Genomic DNA, 25757 nt, shown 5'->3' with positions numbered 1-25757 from the left:
TAGTTTTGGCTCTGCAACACATTGCCTTTACACATATGTCTAGGATCAAAAAGTGTTCCAGAAACCAGCATTTAAATGTCACTTTAAACCTATTAATGTGCTTATCTAAGCCTAGACTGAGGGCTGTTACCATATGCTTGCATCTGTAAGGGCTGCTCTCACACTAGAAATTACTAAATACACTTGGAAACCAGGGGGAGCTTTCAAGCGTGGTAGCTCCTAGGTTGGTAACCAGTGCTATTTTATACTGGTCTGGGTGCTGCACTGCAGTATAGAGTGTGCAAGTCAAGTTTAAAACAATTGGGTCAAGAAAATAGGGTCATTCTTTAGCTATCGTAAAACAGACTGATGTTTTGAACTGTACTGTTGAGTAGCCAGCCTTCCTGAAACAGAAATAGAATTGCATGGGTTTCTTGTGGTGGTTACTTGGCAAAATAATGTAAAAGAGATTATATAAATCTGATTACATTGCTTTCATTCTAAGCATTTTTAATTTTTTTTTTTTATTACAGTGATGCTCCTTGTCCATATCTATTCAGCTATTATTGTTTCCCCCATAAAGACTGTAGATGGTATAACATTGTGAAAGACTGTTGTATTGCTTCAACAGTCACTGAATCAATGGATGGCTGTGGCTGTTTAGAAGCAGTTTTCTCTTCTACAAGAAAAGTCAATTTATCTATAGGCAGAATGAGGAAAAAGATATTTTGTGCTCAGCAGGATCTCTTTGGTAAATGGAAGTTTCATTGATTATGCAACTGTGTTGGAGAGTAACATAAATTTTGGGATGGGGCTAAAATAATATAAATAAAAATAAAGGCAGGAAAACACTGCCCAGTGGGAAGGGCCCTGAATTGCCTTTGGCCTGCAGAGGTCAGGTTGTCCTTTGGACTATGCAGTTAATCTGCTTTGTACCTTTGGGCATGTTCCCCTGCTGTCTAATGCTTCAATCCACCAAGCTCTACCAGTTGAAGCATATTTGTTTATTTATTTAAGAAATTATTTCATACTCTAAGCTCCACATGCAGTATCAGCACATGAGAACAGTAATAAAAATTAAGAATAATTCAAGTTTTTGTGACTAAATTCTCTATTTTGTGGCCCCATGATCCAAGTTTTGTGTATGTATTTGTTACGGGAAGAGGGTTTGTTCTGACACCCAGCTTAATCAGAGGCGAGATTTCTTTTGATTTCAGTTCTTGCTCAGGCACTTGATGCTTGCAATGCTTTGATTATCAGCAAACTGGTCCCTTTCAGCTTACAAGTAGGAGCAGCTAAGTTTCTGGAGTTGCTTACAATAAGCAAATATTTTCTGCTGCAAGTTAATGCATTCCTACTGTTTTCTTAATATTTGTGTGAAAGTCTTTAACTGTGATAGCGTAGTTGGTGCAACCTCTTAACTGGAGGTGTGAACTGCTTTTGGTGACGTCTCACTTCAAGCAGTAGCTGGCACATGTATGCATACAGACAACTTTGCCATGCCACCTAAGCTTGTCTGCAGCAAGAAATTTTTCTGGCATCTTTATGCATTGAAGCCTTTGGTTTCTCAAGGCAACAGTCTTCAGAAAGGAAGTGATCTCCTTCTTTGATTTATGGGGCTTCTGGTGCCCACATGTAAAAAGCAGGATGAAGAGGATGAGAAGCTGAAAGATGGTTAAAGCTAGAGCATTTCTTAGCCATAAGGTATGGATGGAATTTAAGAGAGAAAAGCAAACTAATTAATTCCCCGTAAGAAGCAGTTTCATAAGTAATAATAGAAAAAGTTATTTTTGAAGTATGTGTTTGAATAATAAACACATTCTTGGGGGGGGGTAGTATAGGAAAACTAGTGCTTTTTCAATCACGTATGCTGCAAAAATAATCCGTGCAGGATAAAATAATGCTGCTTTAATTTCCAGGGAAGTCTTAAAAAAAAAAAAAAGCAAGCTACATTTCCATAGTAACAACAAATAATAATGTGTGTTTGAACTTACAGTTAACCAGTGGGATAAGCAACTCCAGAAAATCACAGGGAACATATCCATATAGAGAAATAATAAGATCTTTGAAGGGTGACTAAGCGTGAGTTAATGTGGGCGAGAGGAAGAATTGAAGCAGCGGGGTAAAGGGCATAATTTCATATCCCCCAGGTGCGAGTTCTCGACATGACAATCCACATGGTCAGGCTGTGTGGGGCTCCTGTGGGTGTGAGAAAGGAGTATCTACTTCCGTGGTTGTGAGGACTTGGGAGTTTTTTGTGCTCTGGAGATTTGTGGCTGAGATTTTTGTCCAGAAAATTAGCAAGAAGACTGAGGGGTGCATACTACATCGGGAAAGACTGTTTGGGTCTTCTTTGCCTTCGTACCATGCTGACAAAGCAGAAGTAGTAATCCCCTGAAGTATCTGCTGCATTATGGCATTGGCAGTTCGAGTCTAGTAAACTAGGAAAATATTATTGGGCTGCGATTCTTTCCATCCTTTGGGAGATTGAAAATTTACTGGAGCTTCCTTAGGAAGCAAGAATCTGCTCAAGGAATTAACAGCAGAAATTATGCAAAGCATTCACTGGGATATGTGCATAATTTTGATGCAATGTTACAAAACATCTATGTTGACATTACCAGATGCTGTCTTTGGCAGATGGGTCATGAGAATCACCAGATCTGTGACTGACCTCTTTAAAATTTGGGAATCCATAGGCCCAGACCGATTGGTGGGGAGAAGCTGAAAGAGGACTTTCTTTGGTTGTATATCAAACTTGTAAGGAAATTAGTTTAGAAGGTCTTTGGTGGGGGTGATGATAACGCACCAATCTGTGATCCACATCCAATACTGAAAGTTATTTATGTGACAAAAAATGCATTTTAGTAACTCAAATGTGTCGGGGACACCCTAGGACTTCAGTGCAACACTTTGATAATACTTTGCACTGTTTTTTCTTAACAACTCAGACCATGTCTCTAGAGAAATGATGGTTACATGTTTTAAGCTCTCTAGAGGAATCAGTGCCAAATCCTAGATACATCCTCAAATAAGAATCTTTCAGGATAGTGTGTGTTTCATGTCTGATTCACCCCTATGCCTAATTAGGTAAGGAGCTTGGAAACTGGTCAAGGTTTGTCTATGGAGAAAAGGAAGGATGCCTAACTGGAAATAGCAGTTTCTATTCCCGCCCGCCCCCCCCGCCGTTTCGTAGAGCTGCATTTTATGGAAATGCCAGGATTTTCCCCATCTGACTAACATTGCTGCTTTTCAGCATTTTCACCTACCTTTTATAGCATAGGATGACAGCAGTGATGGCAGCAGCATCAGCACAGGTCTCTCTGCTGAATGCAAGACTGTGTAGAAGTCTGTTACGTGAGCAGCAGCCTCAGCAAATTAGTGGAGTAAGGATTTTTTATTTTTATTTTTGGGTGAACATAAGAAAAGCAACTGTAACACCTTTAAATGCTGCGTATCCATGCCCCTTGAACCAGCTCCCAAGTAGTAGCTGTAGCTAGGAAGTTCCTTTTCCCAGGGAGGTTTAGTAGCTCAAGCATGCATTGTACTGGCATGGCCATATTCCTTCTGCTTCTCAGGCTAATGCAGTCTTTGTTATTCTGTGCATCTCTGTGCTGAAGATAACACCCTTAATGTTTTCAACTACAGTCTCATGAAATTTTCCCCCATCGCTTGGGCTTAGATGCTGTAAGCATTGAGAGTCTGGTCCTTTCTACCGGCAGGGGGAATGAGCTATTAAGGCTAGCACTGGCACAAGAACAAATGGGTTTCTGTGAGGCACGGACAAATTTAGGCTGGGAAGTAGGAGGATTTACTTAGTGATTCTAACAATGAGCTTCTGAAACAGCCATCCAGTGGTAGTAGAAGGGCAAAAAGCCTAATTACTTTTAAATGCAATGTATGAAAGGAACTGTGCGATGGAATAGCCAGTGGTAGCTGGGGGCTGAACTTGGTGACTCAAGAGATCCCTCGCAGCCCTTTTCTCCCCTGTGCATATGCAAGTGGGTCAGGGAAAGAGTGAGGATATCTTCCCTCCCCTTTGCAAAGTCACACTGGAATAGCTGCAATCTAGCTTTTTTAGAACCTACCACTTGGAAGTATTTGATCAGCTGTGGCAAGTCCTTAGGACGTGAACATGTATTTAGTTTGAAGGAAATATAAAACAAAGTACATATTTAAGTAAGATTTCCCCCGCCACCCTGTCTTACTTTCTTGACACTGTTTTTACATTTTAACTCACAAGAGTGAAATGAGCTAGCAAGGAGTAGGCTGTCACAGCCACAGTTGGAAGTGCTTGCCTATTAGAAGAGCAGCATTTTTTTTTTTTCCTGCTGGTGACATATGTTTTACTTACTAAGTATATCCATGTCAGAACAGCTGACAAATGTGTTCTAGACAGCACCACTGACCAGCATGTTTCTGCTGCTTCTCTGTCTCTTATTAATAAATTGGACAATATGGTGAATAATTGGAGCCTTTAGTATCATAATATTTCCATTGACAGCAAAAATACCTTACTGTAGTATCTTGTATACAATGACTTACATGCAGTTGTTTAAACATTGCTGAGGTATCCTACTAAACAACTTGTAAAATCCTTTGGCTATGAATGCTTAGTTAATTACACCAGAGTACACAGCGAGTTAATAATGAAATTAGAGTCTGGTGCAGCTTATTCAAAATAAATTTTTCCTGAAGTCAAAAGAAGATTACTGATGCTAAGTTTCACCTGGATATAAATTGAACTGCAATTAATAAAACCTGACTTGTGCTGTTACTAGCACAGCTGTGTTCACCTCCCTTTCTTGTGGAATGTTGGTGAGATATGTTCTTTTCATCATCTTACTTTCTTCACTTGACCTTACCATTAATATTTCACAGTGTTGAGGGGAGGGGGCTGGCAAGTGTATCCTAATTACTGTGTATATTCTAACTTGCAGTGCTGTAACATATGGTACTCACAAAAGAGTTCATTTCTGTAGTACTACTGGTGAGAGGAGCAGCTAATGATGATGTGCATGCGGAGCTTGGTAAACGAGTGATAGTTCTGATGGAAAAGGGACGTTTTTACTGTATTCTGTTTTATAATATTACTGTGTTTAAAACAATGTTGTGCCCAATATTGTGCGTTGTTCCACTATTGTACATGGAGAGGAAAGCTGAGTTTAGGGCTCTGTTGAGCTATGGACTAAATAGCAGGAGAAAGCTCTTCCTCTGAAGAGTATGATGTTGAAATAAAGAAAAATGAAGAGCAATGGAAACCCTGTTCAGTTAAATCTACAGTTTGGAAAGTGATGCTTGCTTCAGAAGAATCTAGAGCCACAGCTCTGTTTCATGAATCGGTCTTACGTGTTTGTTGCATTACTGTGACATTTACGCTTTCTTTTTTCCCAGTTGCTAAAAGGTATTTAAAGAAGCTAAAAGAAACAGAATAAATGAAAAGTACTTATTTTTCTGACCAAATGCTGGGTTGCTGCTGGGCTGTTAGGTGGTGGGATGTGTAGCAAGAGATGGTCACATTATAAAAAAAAAAAAAAATTTAACAGCCCTTCATATAAAAATATTCTCTTTCACACTAATGACTGAGGAGCTCTTTGAGAATAGCTGGACATGGAGAATCAGTGAGTGTTCAAACATGTATGATTAAAAAAAAGTTATACTAGTGCAGTGCATTGTTGATTGCATTTCCCAGGTTTCTTCTAAGTATAAATTATCCATACTTACACTGTATATGATATAAAGTAAGAATACATGAGCGACATGAAGTTTCAGTACAGCTTTGTCTTAGCTGTTAACCCCCTATTGAGAAACAGAGAATGGCTACCACCTTGCTTTGCATGCAAATTACAGGTTGTGTGGATTAGTTATGTGCCAACTAATAGGGTTCTGTGGTTCTTCAATGTCCACCGTGTAATTACCGCTTTTTAGACCTGCAGTGTGCTTGCTTGGTACCCCTCCTAGAGCTGTTATATTTTTCTGTTATTTACAGCACTGGCTGACTTATTTGCTATTGCAAATCAAAAGGAAATTTCTCTAGCAGATCTGTCATTTTGTCCTGTGTCTGTACAGCACAGAGCACAGCGAGACCTTGGCCTGTGGCTGAGCCTGCTAGTAATATTGATAAATCATAATCACACTTGACTACTGCACTCACCTGATCGCAGATTTCAACAATGGCTGCTTCTACTCTGCTGTTTGTGCTGCCTGTTCCCTATGGTGTTACACCCTTCATCACCCAAGGCCAGTCTTGAGCTGCCCAACTAGTATCGCCTGTTATTACCAAAGTAACTATGCCAGTCTTCCTATGCTTAACCTCCTATTAAATGGAGTATTTGATATTGCAGTTTACTCTTCTGTAATGATCACCATTATTGTAAACTTGGTAGCCAGGGTTCCTATGGCATCCTTGCAAAGACTTGTTTATAAATTAGTTATCCATGTTTGTATGTCCTGAACTTGTCTCCTTCATATTCTGTCTGCAACAGTAATACTCCTCTTTCTATTAAACTGGTAAAGAGTTTGTCTGTGTAAGGAACTGTGGGAACATATTTAGCTAATGGTCACAAGAGCATTCCAGACACCTTTAGAAGGCCTTGAACAGAATAAACAAGAAGACAAAAATAAGAAAGTTATCAATTAGAAGAACACAGGTGCGCATTCCACGATAAAGGGAACTTGGCACAAAGAACCTCAATTCGGCAGTTTATCTTGACCAATTAGACTGAGACAAGTTTCGCATGTTTTAGTTAGTATAACCAATTATGTCTTATGTTTATGCGCGTGTACAGTGTTGATATAACCAATCATTAAGTGTAACTAGGCGCGTGGACAGTGCATGAATAATGTGTGTAACCAATAGTAAAATAGCTAAACGCATGTACCGATGTAACCAATGTAAAAAATGATGTCTGATGCTCTAGTAAAGGGTCTTCAACTATGATCATATTGATCTGTCGTTGAGTCCATGATTATGCTCCCACAAGGAACATCCAGGAATACTCCACCTGCTCATTTCTTACAGGACCTAACTGGAATCTTGAAATAAGTGTTAGATAAGAGACTACTGTCGAAATCCAGAAATTTTCTTTACTTCCTAGTAAGACACAGTCTTATATTGACCTTGCTGAGTGAGCACAATTATTTATGCCTTGGTAAGGAGTAAGTTCTTTAAAAACATATTCTACATAGAGACTTGGCCAAGTCAAGGGATACGCTGACTTTTTTTTCTTTTTTTTTCAGGTGATATCAGAAAAGGCATTTGATTGTGTTGGACGGTTGTATCTTTACCACTAGGTTCACAGAGCCTGGACTAACATTTCCTGACTGGCTGTTAATATGAACAGCCAACACTACTATCAGCAGTTTTGCATCTGAAGCCTTTTTGATTTGAATTGCAGCATCACAAAATTTCATCCCATGTGCTCACTAGCCCCCATCCTGATAAAGGAGCAATGAATTTAAAAGCTCTGGGCGATCATGTGGAGATATGATGTAAAGTTTATTTATCACCCAGAATGAAAGCATCTGTATAGCATACCTTGCCTAGTATGCCTTTGCTCCCTAGCCAGTCTTGAAGCACCGGCTATCAGTGGTTTCCTGTGTGCCTCTGACTTAGATATTTCAATTTCTTTCACTGGATACAGATGTTGCTATGATAATCCACGCTTCTGGTATTTTTTTTCCAGACATCTGCAGTGCAATCTATCTGGGATTATTTCATAGTGTCTTTCAAAGATAAAAGAAGTTTTTTTTTAAAAAAAAGCAGCTGTTGTTCCTAGTGGGGTATTTCATCTTGAGCCGATTATGCTCTGTGAACTGCCCATGACCATCTGAAGGTTTGTAGCAGGTTTATGAAACACAGCTTGAGTTACATGTCCATCAGGGACTGGGAGACTAGGCAGGTCTGCTTCAGGTGGTTATTCAGGTGATTATTTCTGCTGCAGACTTGTTAAAGGAACTTTAGAAAATCTTTGCCCTAGACAACCGTTGTAGAAAGAAGCAATCATTATTTTCTCCTCTCAAAATCTGGACACCAAAAATAAGAACTGATAGTTTCAGAGAGCAGATGCTTCTAGAATTCATTGTTGCTAGACTTGGTTTTTTGATGTGTGGTGAAAGTTAGTTTCTGGATTTTATTTTTTTATTTGTGTGCTCATTCTAGCCTTTTGTTCTTTGGTCCTAAAATATTTTTTTAAAATTGCATTTATTTATTTAAGATCTAGATGCACTGACATAACTGGTCCTTTGATCTGTTTATATGTTTCTGGGAAGAAAGGGGAGCTGCTGTTGGTTGAAATGTTCTAGTGATATCTAATGATGAGGAACAGCTGGGCTAGGTGGGCTGCATGGAAAGTGTCTGGGAATGTGAGCATCAAGGAAGACAATTTTAAATAGAAAACTGGTACAGCTTTCTCCCTAGACCCAGTGTCCTGGTTTCAGCTGGGATAGAGTTAATTGTCTTCCTAGTAGCTGGTACAGTGCTACGTTTTTGAGTTTGGTATGAGAAGAATGTTGATAACACTGATGTTTTCAGTTGTTGCTAAGTAATGTTCAGTCTAAAGTCAACGATTTTTCAGCTTCTCATGCCCATCTGGCAAGAAGGCTGGAGGGGCACAAGAAGTTGGGAGGGGACACAGCCAGGGCACGATTTCTGTTATTTTTCACACCTCAGTCATCCTGTGGGTCTGTGTCTTCTATGTGTTTGTCTGCCGTTACATGCTTAGATTTTGAGCTTCCACAAGTAACACCTATTTGACCAGCGTGACAATTCAGAATTCATTTTTTTTTAAAGTAATAACACTACTGCTATGAGGTAGTCTGCATGGTAATGATTTGTGAAATTGCTTATACTTTCTAAATTAACAATGATGATGAATTCAGGCTGGAATCTAAGGAAAATGATGTGAAGCAGGGAAAATGCCTATCTTTCTGATATCCATGTGGTACGCAGACTCTGATTAGAAGGAGTAACCTGACAAATAAAAAGCAATATCCAGACAAAAAGGAGAAACATCTTTACTTCCTCAGCGGTGAGACCTGCACCAAAATAAAATATATCTGTTCTTGGGTATTAGAAGTCTGCCGGGCAAAATGTGCACTAAGAACTCAATATCTAAACTTGTCTCTGAACTCAGCTTCCAGGTTTTCTGACTCCTGAAGCCATGGAATGAATACAAAGCAGCAGATTAATCTTCTTGTATCTCTCCAAAGTTATTTTTACCTTTGCAAATATTCTTCATATTGCTGGCTCACCCCAGGCATGCTGAAGTATGAGAGACACTACTCGCTGTACAGAAATGCACTAATACTTCTGTTTGTGGTCCAGACTGCCTGCTGCTGAACACAGCACGCCAGAGCGGATTTCCACCAGGTCACAGTATGATTGTGCGCCTTCCCGCAGTGCTCCTCTTTGTTTATTGCACACACATCCATTCTCTTTGTGAATACACGTACGCTCTTTTGGTAACATTTGGCTCTCACCTCCACAACCGCTTCATTGTGGGTTGGCTGCAGTCAGTAAGGCCGAGAGGATCACAGGGACTAAAGAAGAGAAAAGGGGGGTGATGCAAGCAGCAACTCTGTTGGCTGCAGGCGTTGGGAGGGAGCGGAGGGGAGCCTGAAGCTCCACACAACGCTTGGAGCAGGAGGAGAGTCCAGGGGCAGGGTTCATGGGAAGGGCCCCTCGCGGCCCTCTGCAGCACAGGAGGACTGCCAGGCTGTGGAACGGCTCAGCTGCCTTGTCTGCGCACAGGCAGAGCTTCCCCGGGAGAGGAGAGCTGCCTGCCTCTGCTCTGCGGGGAACGAACTGACCCGTGGCGGCTTCTTCCCGTCTCCAAAGCCTCGTCCGAGCCTTGCTCAGGGCTGCTGCTCCTTCTCAAAGGTATTTCACTCCGCGTGAAGTTCCTAAAAGAACTCGAGGATTTCCGAACTCCGCTTCTTGCAATCGTGCACGCTGCAAGAGCGGGTTTCTCTGCGTTAGCGCCGTCGGGCAGCGGCGTACTCGCCCTCTGCCCGCCCCAGGTGCACGTTACAACTCGTTAGGGCAGCCCGAGGCGTCGCCCGCCCCTGCCGCCCACCCCCGCGGGCAGCGCGGAGGCCCCGCCGCCGCGGCCTTCCCCCGCGCTCCGGGGCGGGGCGGCAGCTGTGCCCCCGGCTGCCGGCGGTCACCCCGCCGGGGGGGGGGGCAGCACCCCGGCCCGCTCGGCGCGCGTCGCCACCCGTCACGCGAGGGGGAGGCGGCGTGCCCTGCCGCCGTGCGCACCTGACGGGGTGCGGGGGTGCCGCGCTCTCCGCCCCGCCGGCGGCAGCAGCACAACGGACAGCGGCCGTGCGGCCCCGCCCCAACCCACGCGCCCGCCGTGGGACGAGGTCGGCGCGCGTGCGCCTGCCGTGGGGTTGGCGGCTGGAGGCGGGCGGGGAGGGTGCGGAGGGGAAGGTGCGCGCGCGCCGCTACCCGCCCGCCCTCGCGCTGAGGTAACGGTCTCCCGTAACGGCAGAGAGAGGAGCCGGACGGGCGGGTGCCGCCGCGGGGAGCCGCCTGCCTCCCCCCCGCCTCCGCCCGCTGCCCGGCCGGGCCCCCCGCCCTCCCCCGGGCACAGCCCATCGGGGGCGAGGGCGCCGCGCTGACCCCCCGGCCGGCCGCCCCCCGCGCCGCCCCGGGGCGCTATGAGCCATGAAGCCGCCCGGCAGCATCTCTCTGCGGCAGCCTCGCTGCGGCCGCCGCTCCTCCTCCTCCTCTGCCGCCTGCCGCCCCGCGCTCCTGCCGCTCCTCGGCCGCCTCGTCTCGCTGCTCCTGCTCCTCCATGGCGCCTCCTGCCCCCGGGCCCGCGCGGCTGCAGCGGCCGCCGGTGAGTCTGACGGGGTGTGCGTGTATGTGTTCGTGGGCGTGAGGTATCTGCTGCTTCTCGGTCCCCGTCCTCCCCCGGCCCCCCTGCCTCCCCCCGGGTGATAAACCTCGATAACATCCATTCCTCCTGAAAGATTCCTTCCTCCGCCCCTTCCAGCTTTGTGTACGTGTCTGCTTCGGCGTGTAGAAAAATGGGGCTCAGAAAATGTTTTCTTGGCTTGCTTGCTTACAAAAGTGAGAAATGTGAGGTTTCCCCCTCTGATCTTCTGAAGCCAGTGCTGCAGTGTTCTAGAGGATGGTCTGTGTAGAAATACGCTGGTGAGGTATGCGACAAAAAAGGCTTAGGTGGTTTTTGTGTGTGTTAGGATGCATGTGTACGGGGATCTGACTGGGAAGCTAATCTGTGTGCTTTTTGTTTATTTGCTTTTGATTGCTTTTAGATGACATGTGGAATGCTGAATATAATTGGTTTGTGCATCATGTTGTTACAGTTATTGTTACATAGCTTGTTGATTGGCTGTATCTTGAAATTTTAATGAGGAAGGATACAGGACTTCATCTGAAAAGCTGTCACCGAAGAAAAAGGCTCTTGTCAAAATTAAGAGAGAGAGGTAGAAAACTTCCGAATTCAGTTTGCCTTAGGAAAATGGGGAGTATTCTTAGACTTTTGTAGATGTATATTTCATTTTCTGTGTGTGTGTGTCTCTAATAGAGAAGAGAACTTAGATATCAAAGAGGGTGTAGGCTACACAGCCATTGAGTTGGGTTTTTTTTTTCCTCTTGGAGGTTGAGAGGCATTAAAATATTTATAATCCGTGACTGCATATGAAAATGTATATGCATTTAAATAAATAATGTTATTTCTGAAACCATTTTATGTGTGAAAAATGAATCTGATCTAGCTCAATGAGTAAACTATCTTTTTGTTTGCTTGAGTGATTCATAAAATATTAGAATACTGCAAGATAAATATGTAGCTTTTTTAATGGAAATAAACACATTCTGCCATCTAATTTATGGTTGGCATATCTTTCTTCCTCAGACCTGCATTGGAATGAAACGGCAGGCGGTATGGAGGGAGTACTGGCAGATGAAGAGAATATATTTCAACAGAATAAAAGCAGTAGCAGTAAAAATAACAGCTACAGCAATGCGATCCAGAAAGAAATCACACTGCCTTCAAGACTAATCTATTACATCAACAGAGACTCTGAAACCCCTTACCATATCCTGGATACTAGGGCAAGGCACCAGCAGAAACATGACAAGGTAGGGTAAAAAGAGGCTCATCTGCAGAATTTTCAAAATGGTAATATGTGATGTGGAACTGTGTGTGAATGTTATATTCATTATAATGCTGCTGATGTAGATCTTGGAGACTTAACGGTGGTCCTTACCACCATTTTTAGGAATTAAAGGAGGACATGTAATTAAACAAGAATGTAATTTCCCTTGTGTTAATTTAAAAAATAATTATTTTGAATTTCAGGATGGTTCAGAAGCTGAACTGTAGATAAAACGAATGGGAATTATGCGAAGTTGACTTGTCTGAGCATCATAGGTTTCGGTGTCTTGACTTATGGTATACCATCATCAACAAAATGCTTCTTCCAAAATAGCTCTAGACTGCAGAAATGTCTGCATAGGGAGTTTCTTTAGAATCCTGAACTTACAGCTTGAGTTACTTGGCTTTGAGTGTATCATGCACTACCTAATAAATGCAGTATTGGTTTCCTGCCAGTGTATGACCAGTGAAGACCACTGTAAAGTGTTACCAGTTTTTGTCAAATAATACCTGCATTTTTCATTTTTAATGACAAGATCTAGTATTTAATTTTGTGTAGATGCAGATGGTAATTTTTTTTTTTTCTGAAATTGCATGGGATTGAACAAACTTTGGTTTTGTGAAATAACTTGATAAAGAAGTAAACCTATTCTAAACTGTATCACTTAGGAGGCACCCTTTAAAATCATTCCATCCTATTTTTATAAATTTTTATTTAAAAAATTAACTTCTTCCCTCAGGTTAAAATGGTGAAGTGAAGGTAAAGATAGTTTGTATAGGAAGAGATTGCCATGGTAGAGACAGAGAGAAGAGAGACAGCAAAGCAGATCAGTGTGTATGATACTACTGAAGGACTGAGCTATAATGGTGTTCCTACCTATTGAATTGCATTTCTTTTGAAATTTTAGAAAGTGAATTTATTATGCATTATATGTGCTTTTGTTGATATTGACTGTGTGCCATTTCAGATGTGGAATTAGTACGGAGGGACTGTATAATTTTTGAAAAAAGGATGAGATAGTTGTACAGTTTTGATGTTTTAACAGGAAGAAAGGTTGCTTCCTAGCTTATTGAACTTGGATGCCAGGATGTGCCTTTGGATGTATCTGAATACACCAATATATTATGGATGGTACAGAAAAACTGTTCAGTTGTTGGAAACTGGGGCTACTGAAGAGAATGCTAAATTCAGAACTAATACCCCTTTAAAGTGAGACCATTCTTTAAAGAAACTTAAACACTAGGGACGTTCTGTTCTCCTCTTTGGAAGAGGGGTGTGGGAAGAAAGGGATTTGCAAGTGCTCGCAGACCTGCCTTTGGGAATAGTGCTTCCTCCATGTTTCTACATGAGTTTTTCCTTGGGAATCCACAGAGGAGAACGTCCGCCAATCTCTTTACTTACCCAGCATTGCCCATGAGAACATTGCCACTGTTGCCTATCCTTCCTATGCCCTAGCTTATAATCTACCCGTTGGGGTAAAGCTCTGCAGAAATCAGTGCTGACAGAATTGGTATTGATTTCCTTGGGTATGCTTGCTGCTGAGTATTGTGTAAAGTGGATCTCCTTTCTACTCACTGTGTCCCTTTTAAATGTAGGGAATGCTAATGCTGCATTTTTTGCCACAGAAGGGTTCTTTAAGCTTGCGGCTTCATGGGGAGTAACGTTATGTTGACTTCATTCTTCTGGCATGAAACTTCTACTGCTTTGATCCATTTAATTGAAGGAAAGGGTTGGTTATGTTCCTTGTCTGGATTGATTTTTGCATGTCTTGCTTCCAGAGCACCATAGAGGCCTTTCTCCCCGCAGCTTGCATCTTGTGTTTTTCCTTGCATGAAGTCATTTCTTTGCCCTTCCATCTATTTTACCAATAACATAATAACAAATATTTTGGTTGTTTTGTTCTGTTTAACATTCACTATAATTGTCTCCGTAGAGCAATAACTTGGGGGGAAGAGGGGGGAAGTCTGCCAAGGATGTAAAAGGAAAACAACCCATAAAGAAAACAGAATGCAGTTGGATTGTGAAAGATACACGAGGGATTTTGGTTTTGGTTTTGGTTTGTTTTGGGGTTTTTTTTGGGTGGGGCATTTCTTAGTACTGCTTTTATCCTTTTATCAGAATAAAAATAAATGCTGTATTGTAATAAGTCCTACTTGCAAGATTTTGCTGTCTCCCATATTGGTAATAAAAAGAAATAACCAAAATACCTTTATAGTTGGGTGAAGAAAGAAATCTATATTTAGGATTGATTTTTAGCTCATGAAAAAGTAAGGACAAGTATGATGACCTTATATACATACAAAGTGGACAGTTGAGGAAGAAAAATACCTTTTTTTTTTTTTTTTTTTTTCTTTACTGTTCTTGGAACCATACATCCTTTAACCTGTATTTTCTTGTCAGCCTTAATACACCATTTATAGGCATACGATGTGGATATACTCCCTAACTATGGATATTATTCAGTAGACTACTATTTCAGTAGTTCTGTGGAACTTCATTATCGTGGCCAGAAGAATACAAGCCATATGGATAGTTTGTGGGATTAGGCCTGAATACCTCAGAAATGCTGAGTCACTATAAGGAGAGGGGAAGAGTAGAAGAAATTGTGTGCACATGGGAATAAAGAGGTAAAGCTAGAGAAATATGATTATGTAAAATGATTTAAAATATTTTTTTAAAGTCTCTTCTTAAAAGTAAGGGTCTGCAAACTTTTTCATGAAATATATGTAGAAATGAAGGGTCGAAGGAGAAAACAGTGTACCAGAGAATCAAAAATTTAAATAATAAATTGCTTTCTTAGCACTGATCCTCTTTATCCCCTCTTGAATTTGGTGAAATGCCATCATAACGAGATGGTGTATGTGATCTAAACTGTTAGTAGAACCTCTCTCATTCCTTCTTATTCTTCGAAGAAGTTTTTTCTCACTGTTGAATAAAAGGAATGTTCACCATAGTTTTGACTAAGTGGTCTATCTCCAAGGTGGACAGAGTTCTAGTGTATAATCTATTTTCTCTTTGTGTTCTAAAACCATATTTTAAATACTTGGTGCTTGAAGACTCTAAAATCTGTATACCTGTTTCCTCATAGTCAAGTTAAGGCTAGCTGGTTTTGAGTTCTTCTGAAGTTATTTTTAGTGTGAAATGCTCAGAAATGAGCAACTGTTTATAAAAACACACTGAAGAAGCTCACAAGAATCCTTAAACGTGCTGAAGAGGTCTGAGTCATCTGTGTTCTGCGGCTCTGTCTTTCTAAACTTCTGCAAATGGAGGTAGCATTTTGAATGAACTGGTAATATCTTTATTGAAGCAGATGACTGCTTTGATTCATTTTCGCAGACTGCATATACAAGATTGTTAGGACCTAGCGGGAAGACTGCATGGGACACAACTTGTCACAAAAGTCTAGGAGCAAGTCTTTATGGTGGCCAGCAGAGGGAAAAATCTCCCAACGCAGGATGTGATCCCAAGATAATAGGATTGCCAGAGAAACATAGCTCAGGGAACCTTACCAAACTTTGAGTTGAAAATAGCTTGAACTAGGTGCATATGAAGGAGGACTGTATCTGCTGGATGGTTGCTAACTGTTTTTAGATCACTGAATCATAAATTCTCAGAAGTTGTAAAGAAGCAATGTCTTCATGCATAATTCTAAGCTGTTAGTGTAATTTTGGGGAGGAGGCAGGTGTTAAGAAACCTGTTTTGCAGACCTTAATGACTGACCAAAAAAAAAAAAGTGTGATAGTAGTTTTAACTGAAGACAGTCCCTGTCCCGTCCCCCCCCCCCCAAAAAAAAAAAAAAAAATTAGTTTTGAGCTATTTTTCTTGGGGTGAAAACTCCAGGTGCTTCTGTTCAGCTCAGCTGTTTGTCATATAAAGAAAATATTCCTGCCAGGCTGAATGTTATGTTTTCTGCAATGTTGCCCTGCTTTAAAGGTTGAGATACAGTGCTCTCTGTCCTCTATGCAACTTTGGTATGTAGTGTATGAAAGTGGAGAGGGAAAGCATCTTTAAGATGAAAAGAAAACAACTGTATCACAGCCATTGCAAAGGGGGTGGTATTGAAGAAAAAAGCAGGCCTGTTTTGTAAAAGATGAAAGATCATGGTTAATAATGTCTCAAGAGGTGACATCATGTGAATTCTTACTAAAATCCAGATTAAAATCCTGTGCATTAATTACTGTCTTCCCTTCCCTTGCCTGTCTTAGGCCAGGTCTTCACTTTTAATCCCTGTGTAATGAAAACAGATCAAAATAATGAATGAAATTCATGTGTCTTATGTGTATGAGTTTAAGAGTATTGGAGAATCTTTGTAGTATTTCAGATGGCTTTGCATTTTTTTTCAGAATTTTCTGTGGAGCAGCTTCAATTTATACTACTTGCAAATGGATGATTTTGTGTACTTTTTTTTTTCTATTCTATATTGAATTTATATTAATGCAAAAGGCTTATCTGGACTCTGTGTCTTTAGTAGTTACTTAAAGGAGGGTTCAGACTGGTCTTCCTGTCTTTGGTTTCTGGGAGTAGAAGGCCATCTGCCTTATGCCAGCTTCTCATCGAGTAGATCTACATCTTGGTTTCCTAGCTGAAATGTGGGTCATGATACTTCTAAAACTTTGTAAACCCCCCCCCCCCCTTTTTTATTTTAAATATATTTCTGGGTCCTCTCATGAGCTTCAAGCAATTACCTACAAAAGGTTTCAGTTCCTAAGTGTTAGGTAATGCAACACTTGCACTTGTTAGGCCTTGTTCTGAAATAAAAAAAAAAAAAAAGAAGTTTATAGGTTTTCTAGCATTTGTGGAAAGCTGGGTACTGCAGGAAAGTGGTCCAAGATATGGATGCACTACTTTGTAGAATCTTATGAACAAAACCCTGAGAGGGATATGATTTTAGAGGCCAGTGTCACTACAGACGGGTATCTAAGTATTGTCATGTTGGGAGAGCATGGCGGGTTCTGGTCTCTGGGGTTAAAAGAGCAACACTAGGATTGCTTTCAGTGTAGGCCTGAGCCTTTGTTCACCTGCTGACAGCCATTCTTCCAAAGAACAGCCTTCAAGGCTTGAGGTTCAATTGCATCAAAGTAGCCTCTCTATTGTTAATTGTTAAAGACCAGAAACAAATCATCAACAGGAACTTCTCTGAAATCCCGTATGTTTTAAGCATGAGTTTTTACATGCTGCTGTGACACTTATGTATGCTGTTTTGGTATGAATTGCTTTATTTCCATTGAATTGTGGAAGGTTATCTTGGCATATGTGCCATATAGTAGATGTTTTCCGAACACTAAAGAAGGATGGCTTCTGTATAAAGTCTGAGGATATGCAAACAAGCTAAAAAAAGAGTGAGGAACTACTGTATAGTAAGTCACATTGATTTGTGACAAAACTTGTACTATTAATAGAATGAAGGTCTAGATCAAAAAATGTTTTAATGGTGTAAAATCCATCTAAATCTGACTTAGATTTCTAATTCCGAAATGGGAGTGATGAAACTCCTTGCTCAGCTACTGTAATGAGAGAGGCAGCATTTGGCCATTATTTTAAGTCAGCAGAACTATATGCAAAAATAGATTTCTAAAAGCAGTGAGCTTGTTTGGAGATCATATCTGTATGAATATAGCAAAAGACCCATAGGTACTATCAGTAAGTTAAATAGTGCTGTTACTTTTGTTTAAAGACTTGTGACAGAACTTAGTATTTTTGAAGGGATAACACATTATTGCACTTGGCATAGTTTTACTGTGACGAAAGTAAAACCAATATAGTACTTTACTTTTGGTGATGATGGTTGTAAAATTCCTGAAAGTGTGGAAAAAGTGAATTACGGACCAATGATGCTGAAGTGCAATAATTAAAACAACGAAAGAGTTCAAGTTGTGACATGGATCAGTAGAACTGAGATTCCAGTTACAGCCCTCTAGTCCGTTTTTATCTTGAAACTTACAGTAAGCTAATAACTGATTTGAAAGAAACTGGAATTCTTTATGTATATGGATTTTTAGCTTGGAAAAAACCCTGAGAGCTACTGTTTTGCACAAGCAGCTGCAGCACTCTTAGAATGTCCCTAGTATGAAGAATCTCTTATTACAGTGACTATGCTAGTAATCTGAGCTTCCAGAACAGTGAAAAAAGATTTTTTTTCTCCCCCCCCCCCCCCCCCCCCCCCTAAAATTTGGGTTTGGGGACAGGAAAAATTTTAGACTCAGATCTTCCTTCAACCCACTCCTCTATATATCATCAGTAAGTCTGCTGCAGAAAAACTTTATGTAATTTTGCAGCTTTGCTGTTGGGGTAGCTTATAGCTGTCAAAGTGGGAACCTCTCTGCAGAGGTTTTTAGATAATAAACAAACATGTACAAAGGAACTTGGTCTCCTGTTTATGTAAGTAAAGAATACTCATGCAGATGTAAACATAGGCATGTAGCAAGTGGTACAAGAAGGTGATGTTTAATATTTTTCCCATGAAAAGACATGGTAAGATATCTAGCCCATATATGTTCTTCAAAATGTATACTAATCTACATTATGTTCTTATTTGAATTTATATTTCTATGCCAATCAGAAGAACACTATTTCAGATTATACTTCAGGCATTGTATTACACAGTAGCAGATAAGAGAATACTGTGACATAAGAATTCCACAGATACTCTTCTGAAATACTTCCTCCCATCATGGTGATACATGACGATTGTAACAGCTAAAACACCTGGTGACTCCTTTCAGGATTAAATACTTCAGTCTCATTACCTTCACCTGATTTCTAGCTTATGGCTTTCATGGGTGGTTATCTGTTATTAAACTGGCTTAACAAAACCTGTATTCTGCTGCAGTGTGATGTATCACGTTCACCTGAATTCAAAATGGTGTTTTTGCTAAACTCCGGGGATTTAAAATCCAGTAACCAGTGGTTTGAGCTGAGTTTGGTGGAGAACATGCCCTACTGCAGGGTAGCAAATTAGTGTCAGCTGCTTTGCAGCACTTGCTTATGTGTACAGGCTGCATCTGTTAAGTGAGGCACAGCAATAGATAGCAAGTGGTCTTTTTATATACAGAAGCAATTGTTTTCAGAAATAGCAATGATATTATATCTAATCCTACAAGACAAACTTTTTCTTATGATATTGTAGAAAAGTTAATTTAAATAATTTTAAATTGCAGAAGGATAAAGAATACATGGTTGATGGCTTAGAAACTTAAAGGATGATATGTGTGTATCATTGAATGGGCTTGATTGGTCAAAAGAAAGGCTATAGCAGATCAGAGTAGATGTCCATCTAGCTGTCCCTGAGAGCAATCAGTAGCAGATGCCTAGGGTGGAATATAGGAGCATAACAGTCATGGGGTGCTACTTCCTAGACTGGTCCCAGACTCCAGCAAATTGTGGCTCAGGATCTTCTGGGAACCAGAACTTGTCTTCTGGATTTAATAGCCCTTGATGGGAATTCCTGATCTTGAGGTTATCCAGGGTTTTTTTAATACATGTATCTTTTTAGTATCTGTGATGTCTTGTGCTGAACTTTCAGGATTTTGGCGTGTTTCAGTATACCGTGATTGCTTTTAAAGTGTGTTTTATTATTCGAGGTGGTATGTCATCCTCCACACTTAAGCATTTTCTTGATCAGTTAAGTAGCTTGAATCTTCTTGAAAGGAGAAAGATTCAAGAGTTTGGCTTATTTAGTTGGTTTGGAATTGGCAGTCAGAAGAATAGTAGGGACAAAAAAAAAAATTGAAGTGGGAAACAAAATACTTGGGTATCTCTCTTGCAGGTGATTAGCTTTGATGCTGCTCTTGTTCTAAATCGTGTTTCAAAGAATACACATTTTAAGTAATGTGTAGTCTGTTAGGAGAAGTGGAAGAAATGCTGCACTTGTATCAAACTGAAAAGAAAGAGTGTATTTTTATTTCTAAACTAACCATGGAAAAAGTATGTGGTCCCTTTTGATGTTACTTTTTTTCTCAACTTGGCTAAGTACAGTGTTTGGGATCACTGGTAGTTAGAATTGTTTCTAAAACAACTTGTAAACATCATTAATTATATACTACACTGAGTAAATTCTGATTGACTAGCCGCTCTTTGCCATGTTAAGTATGTCAGGAATGTTATGTCATAGATTGGTAAATGATAGTCTTATCTTAAAGGAAAGACTCAATCTTCATGGTTTGTATGTAAAAATGCAGTATACTCAAAATTACCATGTTTATCTTTGAGCAGGAGATATTTTGAAACTTCCAAGTACATAGTACATGCTCTTTTAAACTTTCCAGATAGTTAATAATCGTCTTGTTTGTGGCATGTATATGAAGACACATAATTTTAGGTAAATGTTACATGTGGAGGAGACTCAAAGCAGTAGCTCCTGTAACTCTTAAGTGGAATCTTTATGGGATAAAACTGATTGCAACTCTTTTCCTGCAACAAATTTTTATGCTTTTTTAAAAAATTAAATTAATACATGTGCATGTTGAAAACATGAGGTTTTTGTCAAACAGGTGCTTTTCAAGCACCTTGTGACACTTGTTTCTTGGTTTCACTGTGCAAAAAAAGTGGAGCAGGGGCTGAAAAGCCTCTCCTACTAGGCATGCATTTACACTGAGATTCTGTGCTTTTTTTTTTTTTTTTTTTTTTTTTAATATATATGCTGGCTTTCAGCCTTGCAGATTCTCTCAGATTTTTTTTCTTGATGGAGATTCTCTCCATTGAGTCATCTGTTTGTCTTTATACTCAAACTGTTTCTCTCTGGTGATTCAGAGCAGCTGTAAACTGAGTTTGCCAGGCCAGTGTTATGAGTGAATTGGTGAACTGGTGAGACAACTGTTAATATTAATTTACCAAAAAATGTCACAGAGAGAAAGCTTGATACTGGCTTGCTTCCATATTATTTTAGATATCACCTAGGAATATTATTTTTAAAATTCTTGTTTAAAGTTAGTGTATTTTTTAATAGGAAAAAACCCCCAGGATTTAGGTAAGAGATTGTTTAATGATACTAAAGATCTTTAAAATATTTTGTAACTACACACTTTTTATAAAGAAGCTTGACAACAAAGCTCTGTGACCCTGTTGAAAGAGAGACAATAATTCTGGGGGCAAAGAATGATTAACTAACACAGGAAACATCACAGCTGATTTTAGTCACTATAGCAACTTTTGGAAATTTTTTTTAAAATTATATTGAAGGGGTTTATGAAAGATGATGGGTAACTTTGCTGAGAAATAAGATGAAAATCAGTGCTGCTCTGTGTAGTGCAAGAATGGAAGAGGAACATAAAGAATTTATCCTTTGTGGAAAAATTTCCAAAGGAGAACAAAATTGTAGGCCTTGTGGGCTGTAAAGGCTAACTTTCATGTTAAATTATGTCGTAAACTAGCTAGAACTATATAGTTTTTGTGACATACCTGAAGATTCATTGTGGTGTTTAATAAAAAAAAGTATTTTTGTCTTTTGATTAAAGGGCTTAGTCATAATATTCCAACTTCATGTAATTATTAATGTTGTATCAAATTAGTGTATAAGTAAGCATGATTTGATTAGACCATTATTGGGGAAGAGGTTCTATGAAATTCAGATCTAATATTTTCCACCCTGCTGGAACAGTGTCTTCAAAAAAGAAATTCTTGGATCATCTTTTCTCCTTATTTTTCTGGAAAACAGATGAACATGTTTTAAATGCCTTTGGCTTCAGTTACAACAGTATAGAAAAGAATAAAGAATACAATTTATATAACTGAAAAAAATTGAATATCCTGAAAGTTAAAGTTAACTCCCTATGTGAGACAAGCTCATGTTGTTTTATTGTTGTTGTATGTTGAGCAGCATCAGTCTTCTGTATGCTGTTTTGGCTACAATGCCAAGTAAAAAGTCTGTAGTTGTGAAAGGATTACTTTGAAGGAATCTTTCATAACATGTAATATAAGGCTTGCTATGACTTTATTATTTGAAGGTGTGTATTACAAATGCTTTAATTATTTCAGGCCTTTTAAAGTGAATGAATGCAGTAACATAATTAAAAGAACAGTATACTACATTACTTATGCTTTTATCTATATTTTGCCATAATCAGATGACTATATAACATTTATGTGAATCTTCTTTTTTCCTTTTTTTTCTTCTTGTTTTTGTGAGGAATGAGTGTGTATTTGAAAGCATGCTTTTCAGGTACCATATGCTTCTCTCTCTTCCTTTACCCTCTAAAAAGGCATATCCTTTTGAATCAGAATTTGGTGCAAGGGCAAAGCTTTTCATATGCCTGTGAGATTCATGAAAATAAGCTTGTTTACCATAACTTTGTTTTTCACAGGTGTTTGTCACATATTTGTTGCATATAAAGCTCAGTGATTCTTCTGACAACTTTAAATGTTCTGCAAAACTGTGTAGTACTGCTGTGTGTTCATGTTTACAGGCTGTACATCTGGCCCAGGCAAGTTTCCAGATTGAGGCCTTTGGCTCCAAATTCATCCTTGACCTCACACTGAATAAGTAAGTGCACAATTTGAGGTTTCTTTCTTTCCTGCTCTTATTGTCTTTAACTTATGGTACAAGGTCAGGGCATGTGAAATCCCAAGATCTGTTGAAAAATATGCTGTTATCCAAGTTTATTAATACAAAATAACATCTAGCCTTTTTTAAGCAAGGTAACTGTTATCCTTGCTGATGCCCATAACACACATACCTTTAAAATTTTATAATTCATCATAAAATAAATGATGATAGAGGGATTCCAGTACCAGTAGCGCTTGAAAGGTGTGGATTTTCTTGTGCATTTTTTTACTTATTGATGAACTGTCATGCAGATGTTGTTTTAGTTGCTCAAGTTGATGTGTAGGAATATTGTAAATACTTGTATGAATGGCTCATCTTTAACGATCTGGAAAACTTGCTGTTGTCGCTATAATCATGAAGTTCCTAATGAGGTGGGAATCCTAACAGTTTGGCTGTACTGAAAGGTGTGGCTAGAGTCTGTGTACCAGTAAGATAAACAATTTTATGTAATTGTCAGGTCTAGAAGATCTGACTTGTAATATGGGTCAATGGCAGTTTAGTTGTTTGTATCACATCTGTTTATATTCCCAGCTGAAGGTATGGAACTGTGTTTTTCTAAAAATTGTAGTGAAGTTTTTTTGCCACTGAAAGTTTACACTGAGAAAGTTTAAGAATAAGGTAGAAGTATAAAATCAGTACTAAATACTGGACCGGTAAGATTATCTACAGTGTTGCTTAAAAGTGTATTTATTTGCCCCTTCTGCTGCCCTTGAGCCTTTCAGCACACTTAAAGGAGAAACAAATTTACAGAAACAATTGGATACTGTTTTAAAAAAAACCAAAACGTGTTCCTCTGGTCTTGAGGTCCATATGAGGTCTTACTTTGGTCTTAACTGTCATGTAATGAAAGTTTTGTTAGGGAGAAAAATGCAAGCTTATTAAATATAATAGCTTTTCAAAGCAGCAAGATATGGCTTTATAAAATTTGCTGAACTGTTATATTTACATATTTTGGTGCTTGGCTACTAGTTATCAGATGTTTTGCTCTAAAGGTGAACTGGGAACATTTTCTTTCATCCAGGCATGATTTTGAAGTTAGGCTGCTCTTGCAGCCTTTAAAATGTGACACAAAGTCTTGAGTGGCTGGGAAAAGATGAGTTAATATGAAGGCAGGGAATGGCACACAGAATGGAAGGAGAAAGCAAGCTTGAAGATAACTGGGTGTTCTCTAGCTTCTGGAAGAACTATAGCATAGTGCAAGACTACAGTGTTTTAGGAGAGTTGGAGCTGGACCCATGCAAAGTAATTTCCAGTGGGGTAATCATGACATTTGTGAAGGGAACCTATATCTAGTGGCCTCTAAGCTACAGGGAATTTCTCCTCTTGGTCTGCTTGCCCCTGTTCCTGTTTGCATGTCCAGCCAGTAGCGAGACTGAGCAGATTCCCAAGATGGCACTAAACATAGGGTATGTCTGGTCACACAGATCATCACAGAGAAAAAACATTGCTTTTACTGGCACCATGTATAAACATGAACAGCACTCAGGTGAACAAGAATACAAACAACCTGATAAAGTTCTTCTCCAGCTGATGGGAACTGGAAGCTTGCTAGTGAAACGCGCACACCAGCCCTCTCCCGATTCACAAGCATGCCCACATTCAGACTCAAATGTTAACACAGGCTTTAAGTTGATCAAACATTCATGTCTAGGCCTGAGGTCTCTTACTTTGTCACCAGCTTAGACCTTAGGTCTTTCTAGATACAGGTCTTCTCATAGTTGTTGACTGACTCTGAAGTTTGCTTGCACATCACACCTATGCAGAATAGAGAGCAAAGTCACACAGAAGATATGAGTAGGACTCAATAAAAACAGAGGCCAGACTGTAGTGATCAGGTGCGGGGCTGGGCCAAACAAATACTGACTTGCAGCTTACACTAATGACTCCTTTTTATGCCACGTCTTCTCCATTTTCCCACACTTGTTCTCCTGATTCACCTTCCCTACCTCTGGCGCTTCCCCTGGACATCCCACAAAAATGTTTGCACATTTCCACAAGCCCCTGCAGACATCCTGTAATAAGTTTTTTCTTTCCCAGGACACCCATGATGACATTGTTTACCACTTCTTATCTGTTCTAAAGTTCTGGTTGAATCTCTTCAAGGCCACGCCTGAGTGGCTCTTTCCATGGCCTGTCAGTCAGTGACCCAACAGAGATAATTACAAAGACCAGAACTCTTATCTTCTGTTCATTAGGGTTTGTGAGTCGGGGTGTTGGTTGCTTTTCCTGTCCTAGTCTCTTATGCTGAATGGCTGTTAACCAAATACCATCACAAACCAGATAGCCTTACATTCCCCAGACCCTTGCAGTGTTAACCATTGTCCAGCCCTGCTGTTTGTCCTTGCTTATTTATAACAGCAAAGGGTCCGTAAAGAAAGTAAATGTACATATTTTTTCCAACTGTAGTTCCTTTATCAGCAATCAAGAAATGCAATGTCTTTCACTTCAAAAAGAGAGAGGAAGATCACTTGCTGTGCACCTTGTGCAAAGAAGTTCTGCTCTTGGGGTATCGAGAATTTTCTTACTGGCTATGTGTAAGGTGCAGGGTGTTCAGGTGCCTTATTGGTACCCCTACCATTTGCCTCTTTATACATCAGGTTTTCTCCTAGCTTCCTATGTGGCTTTTGACTCATAAATGTTTAACTCTTGATATGGTTCTGCTCTAGAAAATAATGACTTCAAAAACCTGCCCTACTTCTTGACCTGACATAAGACTCTAAAACCGTAAGTCATAAAACTTGTAACATCTTAACTTGTAAATACCCGTAGATAATGATTTGAAAAAGACCCATTCAGTTACATTTATGTGTTCAGCAAAATGCTGCCTTTTGCTACTATGTTGGATTACAATGAATTTTAGTTGGCATACTGGTATTACTAATGTCTGGTCAGAAGGAAAGGCAGAACAACAACAGGGCCACAGACTTGATCTGTTATGTGCTATTGGCCAAAATAATCCAGTCACATGTGGAATATGTTATTCAAAATCTGGAATACCCTTGAATCTGTTGAATATATATTTGTGTCAGTTACGTGAGTTAATATCTACTGCTCTGTGTGTGTATTTTGGTTTTGTCCCTTTTTCAGGAAAGTTCTTTGAGTATAT

At 39.9% G+C, this 25757-nt stretch overlaps 1 protein-coding gene across 14 annotated transcripts in view; it reads left to right on the top strand.

The window, feature by feature from the left end:
• The first annotated feature begins 10390 nt into the window (after positions 1 to 10390).
• Positions 10391 to 25757, top strand: part of ADAM23 (ADAM metallopeptidase domain 23) — an 85249-nt gene continuing 69882 nt past the window's right edge. For 7 of the 14 annotated variants that reach the window (XM_041124287.1, XM_030017851.2, XM_030017841.2 and 4 more), the window contains exons 1-3: positions 10393 to 10826; positions 11868 to 12094; positions 22512 to 22588. In XM_041124287.1, coding sequence (XP_040980221.1) covers positions 10652 to 10826; positions 11868 to 12094; positions 22512 to 22588 — 479 coding nt within the window. In that variant the 5' untranslated portion in view covers positions 10393 to 10651. Of the gene's footprint in view, positions 10827 to 11002; positions 11149 to 11867; positions 12095 to 22511; positions 22589 to 25757 lie in introns of those variants that run through there. The other 7 variants (XM_030017847.2, XM_030017845.2, XM_030017850.2 and 4 more) reach the window with 4 other exon arrangements.

This window comes from Aquila chrysaetos, chromosome 6, assembly GCF_900496995.4.
Source record: "Aquila chrysaetos chrysaetos chromosome 6, bAquChr1.4, whole genome shotgun sequence".
Classification (NCBI taxonomy): Eukaryota; Metazoa; Chordata; class Aves; order Accipitriformes; family Accipitridae; genus Aquila; species Aquila chrysaetos.
Note: the sequence above shows the minus strand (reverse complement) of the source record. Positions and strands in the feature narration are given on the sequence as shown.